Genomic DNA, 16592 nt, shown 5'->3' with positions numbered 1-16592 from the left:
GGGTCCCTGGAAGAGACCCAAGACTTCAGATCAGCGATTAGTGGGTCGGCAGGGCCGAAGTCAGTGCAGCACGTGCGGGAAACCGCACGAGGAGTGTGTCAGGGTTCCGACTGCTACAAGTGTGGCAGTGATGGTCACGTCAGCAGGGACTACCCACGGGGGGCAAGCCCATTATGTTTTCACTGCAATCAGGTGGGCCACAAGAGGACCGACTGCCCGACAATGAGGGGAGGAGCAGGGAGTGCGCCTGCCCCAACGACTATGAGGATTACGGATGGGCGAGAGGGTATTGCCTTGCAGTGACAGGTGCGGAAGATCTGGATTACAGCAAGGAATGTTGCAGGTACGTATATATGGCTATTTTCATTCCTATGTGAATTAGGGAATTTTTTACCCTGGACTCAGGCGATTTTATGTATGATTTGTCTCTCTGCTTGTATTTGGATTGTATTTTGGAATTGTCATATGCCAATTGCATACCAGGAGCTATTAGCAGCTAGTGTAGGTCATCTTTCACTTCGGGTTCGAAGTGTCCAGTATCATCTCGGTTACGGTTGAAGATGGTTCAGGGAGTGGTCAACCACCATCATTAGGGTTTGATGGTTCTAATCCGGGCGTTCGGGATGGCTTTCGGAAGCCTCAAGGAAAGTGGCTTACCACCAAGGAGTCTGTGTCCAGTTACTCGGGCTATAAGGACAGTAGTCAGAGCTTAGAGGATTTTTTTTAGCATCAGGGATGCGGGAGGTGTTCATCTAGTATTCGGTAATCATATGGTAGTTGGAGTGGGCTAGAGACGGATCGCTAGCAGGGATAGGGCGATGGTGGTGATCATGCCTATCGTGTAAGGAAGGAAGGAATGGAAAACTTCGGGTTTTCGCAGGCAGTAAAGACTTAACTGAGGCTAAGTGGGGGAGAAACAATCAGGTTATGGGAGTAGAAGGGGTTTTGAAACTAGGTTAAGTTTCGCTCTCCTGTTAGGAAGAAAGACGGCTTAGGTGACTGTATGATTGGAGGATAGTGTAAATTGGAAGTTGGGAAAAACTTGCCAATTGTGAGACCTCATTCTCGAAATTTCTGGTCGCGGATTACATAGGAATCGGTTGGGAGTTCCATTTGGGACATGAGTACCACTTGGGAGTACTCGATTGTGTTGTATGATCAACTATGGATTAGTCGTAGCATCCACTATCAGCTAGTCGGTGTGGAAAGGTGTTGTCAGACTACCGGATGGCCGTAGCATTCACCAGTGGGTAAATAGTAAGAGAAGTATATTAAGACTGCGGTGTGGTCCGTAGCAATCGTATGTGAGGATGATTAGTAAGACTGCGGTGTGGCCCGTAGCATTAGATTAGTAAGACTGCGGTGTGGCCCGTAGCATTAGATTAGCAAGACTGCGGTGCGGCCCGCAGAAATCGTATGAGAGTAGGGTTAGGCTACGGTGTGGCCCGTAGCACTGGTTTAGCAAGACTGCGGGGCGACCCGTAGCTTTGGTTGGCTGGCAGCATAGAAGTGTTGTAAGACTACGGGGTGGCCCGTAGGATTCATTGGTCCCCATTCGTTAGAGCGAATGTAGCAGGTGTATGATTTAGTGGCAGAGTGGATTGAGCGGTTATTGGTGAAGTTTCTTCGAAAGTCGTTGGGAGCAACTAGGAGTTGAGTTGGGGCTAGCGACCGGTGGGGGCCGGTAATCCAGATATTGGTAGATTGGTAGGGACCAGGGTGGTCTCAGTTCATCCGGAAGGCAGATAAGGAATAGCAGAAATTTCTAGTCAGTAGCAGTGCTGGTAAGCAGTCTATGGTGAAAATCAGATACTTGGTCGTGGGGTGCTCAACACCAATTATAGTAGAAAGAATGCCCAGTGGATACTGGCGATAATGACCCGTACTGGAAGTAGCGGGGGTAATGGATTTGGTGAACATAGGATCTTCACAGTATCAGGGGAGATAGTTGTTTTGGGGCATCACCTTGGGAAGGAAAGGGAATCGTGTGAGGAAAGAAGGGGTGAATCCCTATGGGTTCAGTTGCAGTACTCGGAGAGTAACATAAGGTTGTCGGTTGAGTAAGGGGTGTTTCCATAATGATCAGGGTCAGAGTTGACCCGAAATGATTATCCACAAGGATTTGTGTTAGTCGGAATGACCGAGCGGGAGGCCATCGAAGGTAGGCAGCTGGTGCTGGATTGATTGGTGAGTTAGTGGAGGCAGATCGCAGGCGGTGGGCCATAGCAAACTTCGAGGACGAAGTTTAGTTTAAGTGGGGGAGAGTTGTAACACCCAAAGTTTTGAAGGCCAAGAAAGGAAAGAAAACCCTAATTTTTAGGGGCGACTCGGCGAGTCCAAGGAAGAACTCGGCGAGTTCGAGCGGGATCCGGGTCGAGGAGTAAGTGACCGACTCGGCGAGTTGGCCAAGGTGACTCGGCGAGTCTGGTCTGTGCGTGGAAAACCCTAAATTCGGGACTTGGAGCCTATATAAACGTCTTAATCTTCTTCCAAGGGTTCCTTACTGCCTCTTCAGCCCTGGATACCAAACCCTAGCCGTCATATCCTTTGATTGAGCCATTTGTTGCCTTGGAAGGTGCATTAAAGCTTGGAGAAGAAAGAAGGAACTTGGAGGAGCAAGAAGGGACTATAGATCTGGAGTTTGTGGAGCCTTTATGAGATATTGAAGGTAATAAGTCGTCCCTCTCTCCTTTAGATCTTCCATGGTTGTGAGATTTGGGGCTTTTAAGCCATGGTTTGACACCCATTTGAGTTAGAAGCCATATCTGGAGTTGCTACTTCAGATCCAAGTGTGTTATGGACTAGAGAAGCATAAAGTATCAGCCCTTGAGTCAATGTTGAAGCCCCTTGGCCTTAAAACCTAGTTTATGGTGTATTTTGCTTAGATCTCCTTCTCTACACGTAAAGTTTGCAACTTTACGTGAGGAATAGGCTTAGGAAGGATAGATCTACAGATTTGAGTCCCTGCATGACTCAAAAGTCCTCTGCATGTATGAAGGACCGGATGGACTCGGCGAGTCCTTTGAGTGGACTCGTCGAGTATCTTGAAGATGAGGAGGAACTCGACGAGTGGGATGAACAGCTCGTCGAGTCGGATGAGGTTGAGCAGGAACTCGGCGAGTTGGAAGAACAACTCGGCGAGTCTGATGAAGATTGTCTTGGACTCGGCGAGTCAAGTCGCGAAACCCCCAAACCCTTCGAGTTGAGACTCGAATCAGTGAGTCGAATAGAGACTCGGTGAGTTGGACAGGTCAGGACTTGGTAATCGGTAGACTCGGCGAGTCATGTACTGACTCGGCGAGTCGAGTCGCTAAGAGAAGGACTCTGAACATATGAACTCGGCGAGTCAATAGTGTGACTCAGCGAGTAGGGTTGACCTGAAAGGTTGACTTTGACCAGGACTTTGACTTTGACCAGAGTTGACTTGGTTGTCTTTCGGGGGTCAGTTAGACTCAGTGTTACCTTGACATTGGTAGCTTGGGGAGCGAGTGGAGCAGGAGTTCAAAGAGTTGTCGATCAGCAGCCAGAGGTTATCAGCAGAGTTCAGCAGTGCGAGGTGAGTCTCATCACTATTTGTATGGGTCTAAGGCACCAATGCCGGCCCATTAGAATATGCATGAAAGACCAGGGGTGGCTCCTGGCACACAGTATGTTATTATGTATGGTAGGAAGACCCGGGGGTTAGCCCTAGGCAATATGCATGAAAGACCAGGAGGCGGCTCCTGGCACACAGTATGTTATTATGTATGGAAGGAAGACCTGGGGGTTAGCCCTAGGCAATATGCATGAAAGACCAGGGGGCGGCTCCTGGCACACTGTCTGTTATTATGGATGATAGGAAGACCCGGGGGTTAGCCCTAGGCAATATGTATGAAAGACCAGGAGGTGGCTCCTGGCGCATTGTATGCTATTATATATGAAAGACCAGGAGGTGGCTTCTGGCACACTGTATGTTGTTTAGCTAAGTAGAGTAGTATGTATAGTTGTCTTTGTGATACTTGCATAAAAGACCAGGGGGTGGCCCTTGGCACATGTATGTAAGACCAGGGGGTGGCCCTTGGCACTTGTCTGTTAGACCCAGGGAGCGGCCCAGGCTTGACCAGGAAGACCACGCGCGGCCCGTGGCATAATGGCAAGACTATGTTTGGCACATAGCACCTTACTTGATTATGGATAAGTCGGTTCTTGGCTATGAATGGTTTGTATGGTATGTGGTAACTGGGGAACTCACTAAGCTTCGTGCTTACGGTTTTCAGTTTTGGTTTCAGGTACTTACGGTAGCGGGTAATGGAGCTTGGGATGATCGCATGGCACACACCATAGATTAGTCAGCCTGGGAATGTTTTACTCTGATAATGAACATATGTTTTGAAAGGATGATTTTACTTTAAGTAACATTTTATTAAAAGAAATTTTTAGTCTTGAATTTTGGGACGTTACAGCTTGGGATTGTCAAATGGTTCTGATGGTGCTGTGATGGGATCGAAGATTTCTTCTAAAGTGGTTATGGCTGATATCGTTGGTTCTCCAATGGTTAATCATGTCATTCGCAATCCCATTAAGGAGGATGGAGTGATTGAAGGTTTGAGCTCCCCTGTGCTTGAATTTGAAAAAGACATTGAGCAACCAATTATTTATTTAGTGTCTACCAACTGTTTGTTAAAAATCCTACGGGACAATATTTTTGTTTTTCATGTTTTTCACAGGTTTCAAGATTGGCAAAGCATAAGCTGTCATTATTGAGAATTTAAAGAAAGTTTCATGCTGCATACCAACTGCTCGATAAAATGCTTAAATCAGGTTTCTATCCAATCTTTTTATATATGTTCAACTATTTTTTTGGAAAATATAAATGGTTTCTTCATAAAGGTTTTTGTTGTAAGTAAGGTGTTTAACAAAACTCTTGAATCAACTTTGTTTCAATTGTATTATAAATTGTTTTGCAGGACCATAGAAGTATCAGATCTATTAATTTTTTTTATTCATTTGATTGTTAATAAATTGAGAGGATAAAAATCTATTAATTTTTTATATTCATGTCTTCCGATTATGGTTTTGGTTAATTATTTATATGTTGATAATAAATTCTGCTAGAATTTTACTGTTTTATTTTGATAAAATTTTAATATTTATATGTTGATAATGTATTCTAACAGAATTTTACTGTTGCATTCTAATAGAATTTGTGATAGAAATGGCTTGAAGAATGGCTTGAAGAACTGATGGGAAAAGTTTGAAGAATGAATTAAAGAATTATCACACTTAATGTTTAAGAATGTTGTTATTTTTTAAGAATTACACTTGTTATTCTTTTAGAATGTTGTTATTATTCAAAGAATCACAATTAATTATTTGGTATATTATTAGTTCAAAAATCTATTTTGTATATTTTTTTCAGAATGTATTTAGTAGTTTTTGATTGACATTATGTTATTCTGACAGAATATGTTAGAATGTAGTTATTTTTCAACCTCGGATTCCAAAACTTTATTATTATTCAATAATTTTCTAATAGAATAAAATTCTGAAAGAGCATCATTCTAACTAAAAAAATATTCTGACAAAATAAATCGGTTATTTTTACAAATTATGTTAGAATTAAAATTGAATTAATTAAAAAAATCAAAATTTTAAAATTAGGAGAATTAATTATCCATAATATCCGAAAATTTCCTTTTATAATTGTAGTTAATTGTCCAAATACCATTTGCTAAAATTTGTGTGATTATATAGTAGATGCTATCCCATTGTAATATCATACACTCTCAAATCATGTCCATTGATGAATTTCATCCGTTGGTCCATATTTGTACACATAATAGTTAGTAAAAACAAAATAACCTAAGCATATATATATATATATATATATATATATATATATATATTATTGCCATCATTATCCATGGATAAATCCAAACCTATAAGAGTAGGAATGATCCTTAACAGAGGTTCTATTGCACAAACCATTTTTTTTACGAATCACTTTCGTGTCAATAAAAATAAAAGTCAGTTTGAATTAAAATTAGATTGGTCTCAAATCTATTTCCTAATAAAAATATTAAAATATGTAGTAGCTTAGGATTCGTTTGAAAAAACCTTTTTTTGCTAGGTTTTCGTATTTTATAGAACTTGCTTTTGATATCAGAATTCAACGAAACTTTAATGGTCGATCAGAAAGAGATTCATGATAGTAAAAGTGGTGAAAACCATTTTTCTCAACATCTAAAACCTTGTATTAAAAAAATGAAGAAATAACGGACAAAAATCAATTATATTTTTTTTACTATCTAAAAATAAGTTTTTATAGGATTGAAAACCGGTTTCTAAACCGTTTTTTTTTCAAACCAGTTACATGTGTAAAATCTGTAAACCGGCCTAAACCGACGGATAGATTTTAAACAGAACCGAATTTATCCAAACCTTTTTCTATTTTCGGATTGATTTTGATTTTCAAACTGCTTTTAGATCATAAACTACCTTTTTGGCCTATTATTAGGGGTGTGCATATTAACTAAAAAACTGAACAAAAACCAAATTAACGAAAAAAACCAAAATAACCGAACAATTATTTAAAAAAGTGATGTGGTTTCTATTTTTGATTGACCAAATACATATGATTCAGTTATGATTTTCATCTAAAACCGAACCACTAAAAACCAAACTGAACCAATAATATTAATAAATATTTATAATTTAGTATAATATTAAATATATGGTATGTAATTATATTTAAAATTGAAAATCTAAAAGGTAATTATTGGAAGTAAATGGGATATCTAATATTCTATTATATTAATAAGGTTATAAACATTGTTGAACGTTCACTTTTTTTTTTTTTTTATAACAATGCACTTTATGTTTTTCAGTTTTATAAAAATGCACTTTATGTTTTTCAGTTTTATAGCAAAGTATTATTATTTTTATCTCATTTTTGACCATCATGATTTAATCAATATTAACCATTAACTATAATCATTAACCTATAAAAATTGTTAACCAAAATCAATATCAACCAATACATGACTACCATGATGCATTAATCTTTTATAATGGTTATGGTTTGGTTTAATTAAAACCAAACCAAACCTAGGATTGTTCATTATTTGGATAAAACCAAATTGTTCAATTGGACAAATTGGATTGGACTATTTGGTTCGGATATTCGGATTTTTGGATTGATTTTCAACAAAACCGAATTACTATTTTGGATTTCGGATTGGTTTTGGTTTATAAAATATGAACCGAATAATCCAAAAAAACCGAATGACAATTTATTATTTATTTATTTTTAATATAACTATAACTATTTATTAATTTTATAATTTAATTTTTCAACTAAGTTCAAAAAATTTCATCTAATAAAAACATTAATACGCATTTTCTCTTAAAAGTTCTTTATCTATTAAATATTAAACTATAATTTATATTCTTAGTAGTTTATAAATTTTAAATCAAAATTAAAATCTTTTTTTTTGCTTCTTCTATAAAAATTGAATATTATAATTATATGTAATTTTAGAATGTTTTAGCTTTTGAAAACCGAATTAAAAACCGATCCAACCGAATTGTAATTGGATCGGATCGGATCGGATTTGAATTTAGTTTGGATTATTCGGATCCATATTTTGAAAACCGAAATCAATTTGGATTTACTGAATTGGATCGGATCGAACCGATCCATCCAAACGAACACCCCTAACCAAACCGTCCCATACACATTCCTGGCTATTAGACTGGAGGGTATGAGAGTAGGGTTGAGCAAAAACCGCACCGCAACTAAAATTAACCGCATAAACCGCAACCGCAATAAAAACCGATGGTGAGGTTTTCTGTTTTTCAAAAACCGCAAATTTGCGGTGCGGTGCGGTTATCAGTTTTCAAAAATCGCAAAAAAACCGCACCGCACGTCATATATTACATACAATTTTTTTATTAATTATTATTATATTAAATATTAAAAATAAGACAAGTTTCATGGATGAAAGATAGATAAAATAGTAGAATACAAAAGTGTTGGTTTTTTGTTATGTTTAACTTTGAAAAATGGTGAAATTAAACAATTTTAAGATATTTATTGTTAATTACTATTCATTTGACATTTTTAAGATATTAGTTGTTTGTGATTTAAGTTAATTGTCTTATACCTTATGGTTTTTTTTATCATTAAAAGTAATATGTTTGAACTCTTAAAACCATTTGAGCTTTAAACTGTGGTTAAAAACTACACAAAATAACCGCATCAAATCTATGTGGTTAATAACCGCAACACACAAAAAAAACCGCACCGCAAAAATAACCGTCTAACTGCACCGCAAAAATAACTGCACCGAGCGGTTTTGAAAATTGATTAACCGCATTTGCGGTTAGTGGTGAGGTTTTTGCTAATAACCACACCGAACCGCACCACGTTCAACCTTATATGAGAGGGATGTTTCCCTCACTTTTTGTAGGCCACACCAACCTTTCCCTCACTTTCATTTCCCTCACCTAAAACCCAAGGAATAGGTGGGAAGCTCCCCTCACTATTTTTTTTATTTTTTAAAAAAAAAATATATTTCATACATATATTATACTCATTTTGTAGAGAATTAAAAACCATGAATTTTGATATATTTTTTTATTTTTTTAGTAGGTATATAGTTTTATAAATGTTAAAAAAGATAAAAAAAAAACTACCTAATAGCATGAAGAGAAAGAGTGTTGCACCCCCTCCTCCCACCTCTTTCCCACGGGTTGCTTCCTTCACCCAAGGGATGATGTTCCAGTGTGAGGGAAACTTCTCTCTCCTCTTTCCCGCTATGATACTGTCCGGCCTTACTACCAAAAAATTAAAAAAATAATGGATATAATTAATAATAATTTTTACTATCTGAAAATCAGTTTTTATCGGTTTGAATACCTATTTCTAAACCATTTTTTTCAAACTGGTTTCATGTGTAACATATATAAGCCGATCTAAACCAACAGTTAGATTTTAAACCGAACCAATTTATCCAAACCGTTTTTATTTTGAGATCGATTTTGATTTTCAAACCGGTTTTAAAACATAAACCGACTTTTTGGCCTACTACTACCTAGGCTTGCACAAAAAAACCGGTTTACGATCCGAACCGGTGGCCGAACCGAAAACCAGTTCACCCTTGAACCGGTCCACTGTTGAACTGATCCGATGTCGAACCGAACCGCCGATTTGTAGTAATTAGGACTTCTAGCCATTCGAACCGGTTTTATGCTGATCCGGTCTAGAAAACCGGTTTTGAACCGGTTATGCACCGGTCTTACAAATTAACCATGCACATATTAGCCATGATATCCTAAGAAACAAAGCAAACATTGTAAAAAAGAAGCAATTCCGTCCGAATTTTTTTGAAATGGTTCACCGAACCGGTTTTGAACTGGTTTATGGTGAACTGATTTGAAGTGAGCTGGTTTGTACTGAACCGAACTGGTTTGTATAGGTTCAAATTATTTTAGTGGTGAACCAGTTTGAAATCGAACCGGTTTAGGGGTGAACTGGTTTTGACTTCGTTGACCAGAACTGACCCAGTTTTTTGAACCGGTCCGGTTCAAAAGAAAAACCGGTTTGTGCATACTGTTCAACCAATGAGCAAACTTTGTTTACGCTAAGTGGGCTAATTTTTTTTTTTTTTTTATATATACTTCAAGCCATCAATGGGCACTTGACCCAAGTAGCAAATAGAAATGAATAAGCAAGTAGTCTATAAATTTTGCTTGGTAGGTGGAGACGTGGAGTGACTAGTGGGCTTTGAACTTTTGATTAGCATTTTCATTAATAAAATCTGCTCACTATTAAAAAAATGGGTTTCATTATTCTTGCCACCTATTGTGTCGTAGTCCTCCACTAAATTAATTTGTTTATTAATTTCCTTTGTATTAATCTGAAAACATGAATATATAGGATCGTCTTTTGCAGATTTAACACACAGTGGTTATTATATTTGACAAATACTTGATTTCCTCTTATATTTTCCAAATTAGCATACTGTTCCTGATATGTCAAACATGGTGTATCATCTCATCAATTAAACTCGGTTTCTATATAAAAGAAGCCATCACAATTCCATCAAAGGTTAAGTGTTCGAAAAGATTTTGTCAACACAAAGCAAAACGTGCATACATCAGAAAACATCAAACGATAACATGAATCTAACCACTCAAACGTACAAAGAACTTTCCAAAACCTCAAAGACTCTCGACACTGTCCATGTTGTCACCCTCAACGACACTCGATATAAGCAACTCGTTCGAGTTACGCACCGAACATTTTTTACGAATTTCACCTTGTGTGCCTGTTAACACCTCCATTTGCCCCATCTTCACCATAACATCTACAAATTTCTCAAAAAACAATGTTTGATTAACCGCAAAGCTTGTAACAATAGAGCGTGTCCTTTTATCCGTGTATAAATCTTGATCCGATATCAAGAGCGCTTGTCTGTTCATGAGATCAACAAAGTACTTGTTATCGAATACATTCGGAGACCTAAGATCCATGTTTGTGGTTGCATTGGTATTAGCATTCGGGCATACACGTTTAAGGTTGCTAGCATATGTTTTATCCATGGTTGTGTCTTGTGTAGGGTAAAGACGTCGAGTGAAAGAAGTACAATGGGCGACACCGATGGTGTGGGCTCCAGATAAGGCCACAGCATCGGTGGCGTCAAAGTTCTTGAGCGCTAGGTTCGTTAGCAGTGTGCCCGTTGGGACAAATGGTGATGGAAGATTTGCAAGTGTCGCATTTCTTGTGGCGAATGTTACTCCATCTCTTCGGCCTAGTGGAACTTTATATTGTGGTCCACCAGTCTGTTTATATAACAAGTTTGTTAAAACATTTAAACAAATGAACGAGGTTATAGGTTTAAGTATTAATAATGTGATTTTCGAAGTCTGTTGTTGTTGTTGTTGTTGTTGTTGTTGTAAAAAGACTATAGGTTTAAGTATTATCTTATATTGTTACATTTATGATTTGAACAAATAAAAGTAAAATCTTGAAATAAGATCAAGAGTGTATAAGGGTTTACCAAGACAATGGCGTCACGAGCAACAATAGCAGTAATATCGGAACAAGAAACAGTATTCGAACCACATTCTTTGTTAACCCGACTACGAAGATCCTCAATGACATCATAACCTCTCAAGCTTAAGTTTGGTGGTGCAGTCTTTTCGCTATCAACGGGTCCACTAGCCGATCCATCCAACAACACCGAACCATCACAACCCTGTTGAAGACATCATCGTATTCATATCATAAAATGGATACGAATTATGATCATTGTAATGCTAATCAAACTACATGAATGTTATGATAAGTCGATCAAATACAAATTTTAGAGTTATAGGTTAAAAGGTATGATCATGTTTTAAGTGAACTATTTGTTGGAAAGCCTGACATTTTTTCGCAAAATGATGTAGAGGAATTTTTCCTTTAGGTCTTGTATATTAAATTATTAATCAAACTGAAAAAGACAAATATGATTATTAATTTATTTTTCTTAAAAAAAACGTGGTTCAAAGGAATATTTTGGGAATAAAAACACTTGATTATTCTAAGACCATACTCCGCTTTCTAAAAGTGGATTCTCTAAATAAATGATTTTTAAAAAAATTACATAAAATTATGTAGATACACGTTTAAATTTTAATTTCCAACGTAAATCGTTAATACATATCAACTATTTAATTTGAACATACTCAAAATATAAAGTCATACTTACAAGTTAAAAGGGTTCGGTTTTTCCATATACCCCTCAATTTATTGTTTTAATCTCTATTGCAAAATAATTATTTTTTAAACATGTATACATTCATGTTTTATTTCGAAAAATTAAAGCTAAACGATTTTTGTTATACAAAACTTACACAACCATTTTTAGTTTCCCTAGATGAAAATATTTATTTAATTATTCTATTAATTAATAAATCGTTGTACTTACTAGTTATGTACAACAAGACAATTATTCTTGACTTAAGACAAAAAGACGAATATACCCTGGTAAAAAGCATATTTCTATTTTGTAAAAAAAAAGTTGTTACAATAATACATAACATCATCAAAATCTTGAATCTGTCACTACTAATTAAGCAAGCGGGAATATAAATGTATTTATACCTGAACAAAACAATCATGGAAGTGAACTCTAAGTAGAGCAGCAGCAAGAGTCACATCCTTCTTGAACACCTTCTCCAACTGTTTTTTAATAATTGATTCCAATTTTGGACAGCTTTTTTGATAGTAATTCCAAGAAAGCCCCTGCACCAATGGCTGCTGTTGTGCTTCTGTTCCATGCAAATGCACAAGAACCAACACCACCAATATTGTCACACTGAGTGTGTGAAAGGGCATTACTGTAATTTTAGAAGCCATTGGATGCTTGTGTTCTCTGCTCTTCAAACCTTGAATATACATGGAGTTCTTATAGCTGAAGAAGTTTCATTATAACCCCTCATGATTGAATACTTATTTTTTTTTGTCCCTCTAAATATGGATAAGGCAGAAGATAAAATACAAGGGCTCGGTGATGTGATGTAGTCCATGTGGGTGCACCGACGAATGAATGCATTTAGGTTTGTTTCAATTTATTAATTGTATTAATTAATCTATTTATCAACTACAATCTAAATTTGGGTAGCTTATAAATAATATTATATCTTGACTTTTAGTAATAATTAAAAGAGACATATTTAAAAAATATACCATCTTTTATATTTATTCATCTCTTTATTGAGAAAAATATTTGAAAAAAAAATAGAGAGAGTATTATTTTGTAATGGACTTCGTGATAAATTCTGACATGGAAATTGGTTAAAATTTAAATAAATAATTATTTTTGAAAATCACTAGAATTACTTAAATTTTTGTTCTTGGTTCAATGTAAGATTCAATAATGCAACTATCTTTCACATTTCATTTCTTTTTAATGTTACTTCAAAGTCACCTCATTTTCTTTTCATATTATATTTTCACTCTTCAAAAAACCGATCATCTTTAATTTTTTTCACAACAAAATAATTTAATTTTAGAAATTAAATGTTAATAAATAATTTAAATTTAATAAAAAAAATTAGTAACTAACTAAATAAAAATCCAAATATTTCATTACTTCAAAATAAAAAAATTGATATAAATAACAAAGATTATATAAAAGAACAAACATAAACCAAGGGAAATATTATTTCAAGATATTTCCCCTCGCCTTAAAAGCAAGCTGGAGGTGGAGGTAAAGGTGTTCAAAACCAAATACTCGAAAATTTCAAATAGTGAGTAATTGACATCTGAATCTGTATTTGAAATTTCGAATATCCGAATTTTCGGGTACGGATTCAAATAACAAATCGGATATCCAAAAATTATTGCCACTTCAAAAAAAATATTACGAATCTTAGATTACGAAAAGACACATTATTTCAATTGTTGTAAATGTATATAATAAATATCTTTATTCCTAAATATTTTGGAGTAACTTATTTAACAAATGAATTTAAATATACTAACTTGCTGTTTATGATAAATCATAAATATTGAGTTCCATTATCTCATATTTTTTATTTTTATTCTATTATTATGATACATGTAATACATGATTGATAAATAAAAATAAAATACATAATAATTATAACAAAAATATTTCAAACAAATTTATAAAAGGGTATTTATAAAAATATAAAAAAGGAGAATAAAATGAGTAAAATAGGAACTTATTTATAGTTGAATATTTTTTTTCTATCATGGATCACATAATTATTACCAAATATTTTAAATTTCAAAATCTCTATTAATAATGTTAATTTGAAGGGACTTAAAAAAAGATTTAAATTTAAATGTAAAATCATAAAAAAAGACATGTGTTATTTTTAGAAAGTATGAGAAAAGAAATTAAAAAGTATAAAAAAAAATGACAAGTAGCAAAATTTATACTCTTTTATTCGAAGAGATATGAGCAACGTTTATGAACAATGATTAGTTTGAGATGGTGGTTATTGTTTTGCTTTTGTTGGCTAAGTTTGGGTGGTGATCGACTGATATTGAGCCGATCTGTTGCACTTTTCTTGCATGCTTGCCACTTGTTTCAGATCCTTTGTCCACCTCCATATGACCTCCTTACTCTTATCTCTATCTCTACCCATTTCTTCACTTTTGCAAACGAAGCTACATTGCAGGAGTTGTCGACCCTCATCTCCTCTGTTGTTCTCCAAAGCCATTGAAATCGATCAATTTGAAAAACATTTCCAATGAAGCCCATCTCACAATTCCAAATCTTTATCACAAGTGTAAGAATTCTAAATTCTTGCCACTATTAGAATGCGTTAGATTCTAAACTATCATGCAATGATTCCTTTTGTAATGTCGAGGTACCAAAGTCACAGAGACTTTGCCAACGATATACAAAGTATTCCTTTGGATATTGTCACAAGAACAATTCCATGGAAGTGAAGTCTCATATTCAAAGTACATTCCTATGAACATCCTTCTTGCATAGAAGTTTCTAACCTACACATAGATTCTTAATATCCAACTCCAATTATGGAAACATTTCCATATTTTCCATATGACAACTTATTATTAATAGAATCCTGTCTATTTATAATAATGTCAATATGGTCTATCCATTACTATACTTCCAACTACAAGCGACCAATCATTGGCGAACCTTAGATTGTCCTTAACAATTGTTTAATAACTTTAGTCATATTCAGTTCTAGTCCTTTTTCCCTCTTAATGCCCTAAGCATTTGGAAAAACAGAACACGTGAATATTATAGCATATGCGATCGATCCTATTCCTGAAGCATATGGGATACGATTCATAATGTCTTACATAAAGACATGATACTTGACCAGTCTTTTGCTATAATATTTCTATATAGAATTTCCAATGTTGAAGCATTCCAACATGGTAATTATATATGTCCATGACTAAGTCTAATTAATATTTCAATCTAAGCTTTTAGATTTGAAATAAAGTATAAGTATCCTTTCCCTTACTATAGCGAAACAATTTTTCAAATTTAGCAACTTTGCAAAATTCTTAACCTTTGTTTCCTATAACTAGTATTGCTAACTTGCAACACTTCATATAATAATCATGCTCTCACTATCATGATAATTATATTTTTATCAGCATAACACTTATGCTCCCACTAGCTTTGACATGTAATTAAAAATTAGTTGGACATCTAGAAATCAATACATATTTACTTCCTTACCAAAGTTCAGATTTTTGATACGAGATGCTTTGATAAGCCTTTATCTAAGATCATACACCTTTTATAAGAAAGCTCATATATGTGTGTAAACTATTTCAGAACTTACAACAATAAGTTCCGAATGTTCGGACTGTTTGCCATTTATCACATTTCGAACTATAAAAATGGATGTCGTAATCATAATCGAATTTGAGAATGCGATCAACACAACTGCTATCTCCTCAAAATCTACTTAGTGAAAGTGTTTCCTCACAATCATTTTCATGAATTGGAGAGAAACCTTATGACACTTAGATTTTATGGTGTATGTGTTCCTATCCATGTGAATTTGTCATAACCACAATCACAAAACAAGATTAGTGACAAATCCAAACTCATACGGACTGAACTTGTTCAATCTTAATTTCTTAATACTTGGCAGCACTAGCGCCTACCATGTCTTCCAAGTTGTTGAGCAGATCACCCTTACTAATCAATGAACTTTCACGGATCAAGGTGCTTTTCCTTATGCAAACAATTGAGAACTCATAGAACTCACATGCATAGCAACTTTAACCGGAATGGGAACAGAAACAAGAATATGTCAACACGATAGGTTACAAACCTCAAGTCGTGTGCTAGTGATAAACAATAGGTTTATTCTTGATTAGTTCTTGAAGCCTTTCAAGATCTTTAAGACTCCCACTGACCTCTTGACATATAAGATAAACAAGTATTCAAGAGTTAGTTCGGTTTCTTATCAAGATAAACACTTCATATAATTGGTCTTAGTTGGTCTTTGTTTCAGCCAAAACATCACAACTACCAATTTGAAATATGCAAGAGCTAGAAAACATTTCAATTCCATATTTCATGATGTGTTATAAACCTACTTAAGATATGTCACTCAAGTCACGATCTTGGAGTATGACTCTAAGACTCGATTTTGGAACGAAGTATGACTCACCTTAATTGATTTAACCGTTTCAACAATTCCCTATTCTACTTATTAGCCACACAAGTAAACTAAGGTGTCCTTAGAGGATCAAATTGTGATATTGTTTTCACAATCATTAAGATGATCATAAAACACGATACTAAAGTACTCTCATTTCCTTTCAGATTGGAGAAACTTTTATTTTTCTGCCTAATTGATTCTTCTTATTCGCTCTGCTATACATTGAAAATTTTCAATGATTCAGAATTACACTTAATCTTGTAAGCATAACCATATTTACTAAAATTTAGTAAATCATGACGAATAGTCTTATCGTTCTTTGTGGTGGACCTGACCAGTGCACAACAATGTGTACTAGATCCTTTAGTCCTTCACTTGACTCACATATACATGTGAACATCGAATTAGTCTTGATTTCCTAAAGATGAAGG

General features: G+C 35.1%; 1 protein-coding gene and 1 long non-coding RNA gene across 2 annotated transcripts; one reads left to right on the top strand and one right to left on the bottom strand.

Moving 5' to 3' along the window:
- Window positions 1-4448: 4448 nt before the first annotated feature.
- Window positions 4449-5422, top strand: LOC145059406 (uncharacterized). The gene is made up of 3 exons (XR_013686764.1): window positions 4449-4582; window positions 4707-4800; window positions 5181-5422. It is a non-coding gene; the product is annotated as an uncharacterized LOC145059406 (long non-coding RNA).
- A 4617-nt stretch (window positions 5423-10039) lies between these two features.
- Window positions 10040-12420, bottom strand: LOC145057392 (peroxidase 12-like). The gene is made up of 3 exons (XM_079005217.1): window positions 12131-12420; window positions 11043-11240; window positions 10040-10824 (listed from the first exon to the last, which is right to left on the bottom strand). Exons 1-3 carry the CDS (start codon window positions 12383-12385, stop codon window positions 10204-10206), a joined length of 1074 nt encoding a protein of 357 aa, XP_078861343.1. The 5' UTR covers window positions 12386-12420; the 3' UTR covers window positions 10040-10203.
- Window positions 12421-16592: the final 4172 nt, after the last annotated feature.

The sequence above is a fragment of the Lactuca serriola genome, chromosome 6 (genome assembly GCF_051521515.1).
Source record: "Lactuca serriola cultivar US96UC23 chromosome 6, Lser_US96UC23_V15, whole genome shotgun sequence".
NCBI classification, from domain to species: domain Eukaryota; kingdom Viridiplantae; phylum Streptophyta; class Magnoliopsida; order Asterales; family Asteraceae; genus Lactuca; species Lactuca serriola.
This window is presented reverse-complemented; position numbering and strand designations above follow the sequence as displayed.

Coding starts and splice junctions, on each gene's coding strand:
- LOC145057392 (XM_079005217.1), bottom strand. CDS start 12,385: ATGGCTTCTAAAATTACAGTAATGCCCTTTCACACACTCAGTGTGACA. Junction 11,241..12,130: donor TCCATGATTGTTTTGTTCAG/GTATAAATACAT, acceptor TGTCTTCAACAG/GGTTGTGATGGTTCGGTGTT. Junction 10,825..11,042: donor CTCGTGACGCCATTGTCTTG/GTAAACCCTTAT, acceptor TTATATAAACAG/ACTGGTGGACCACAATATAA.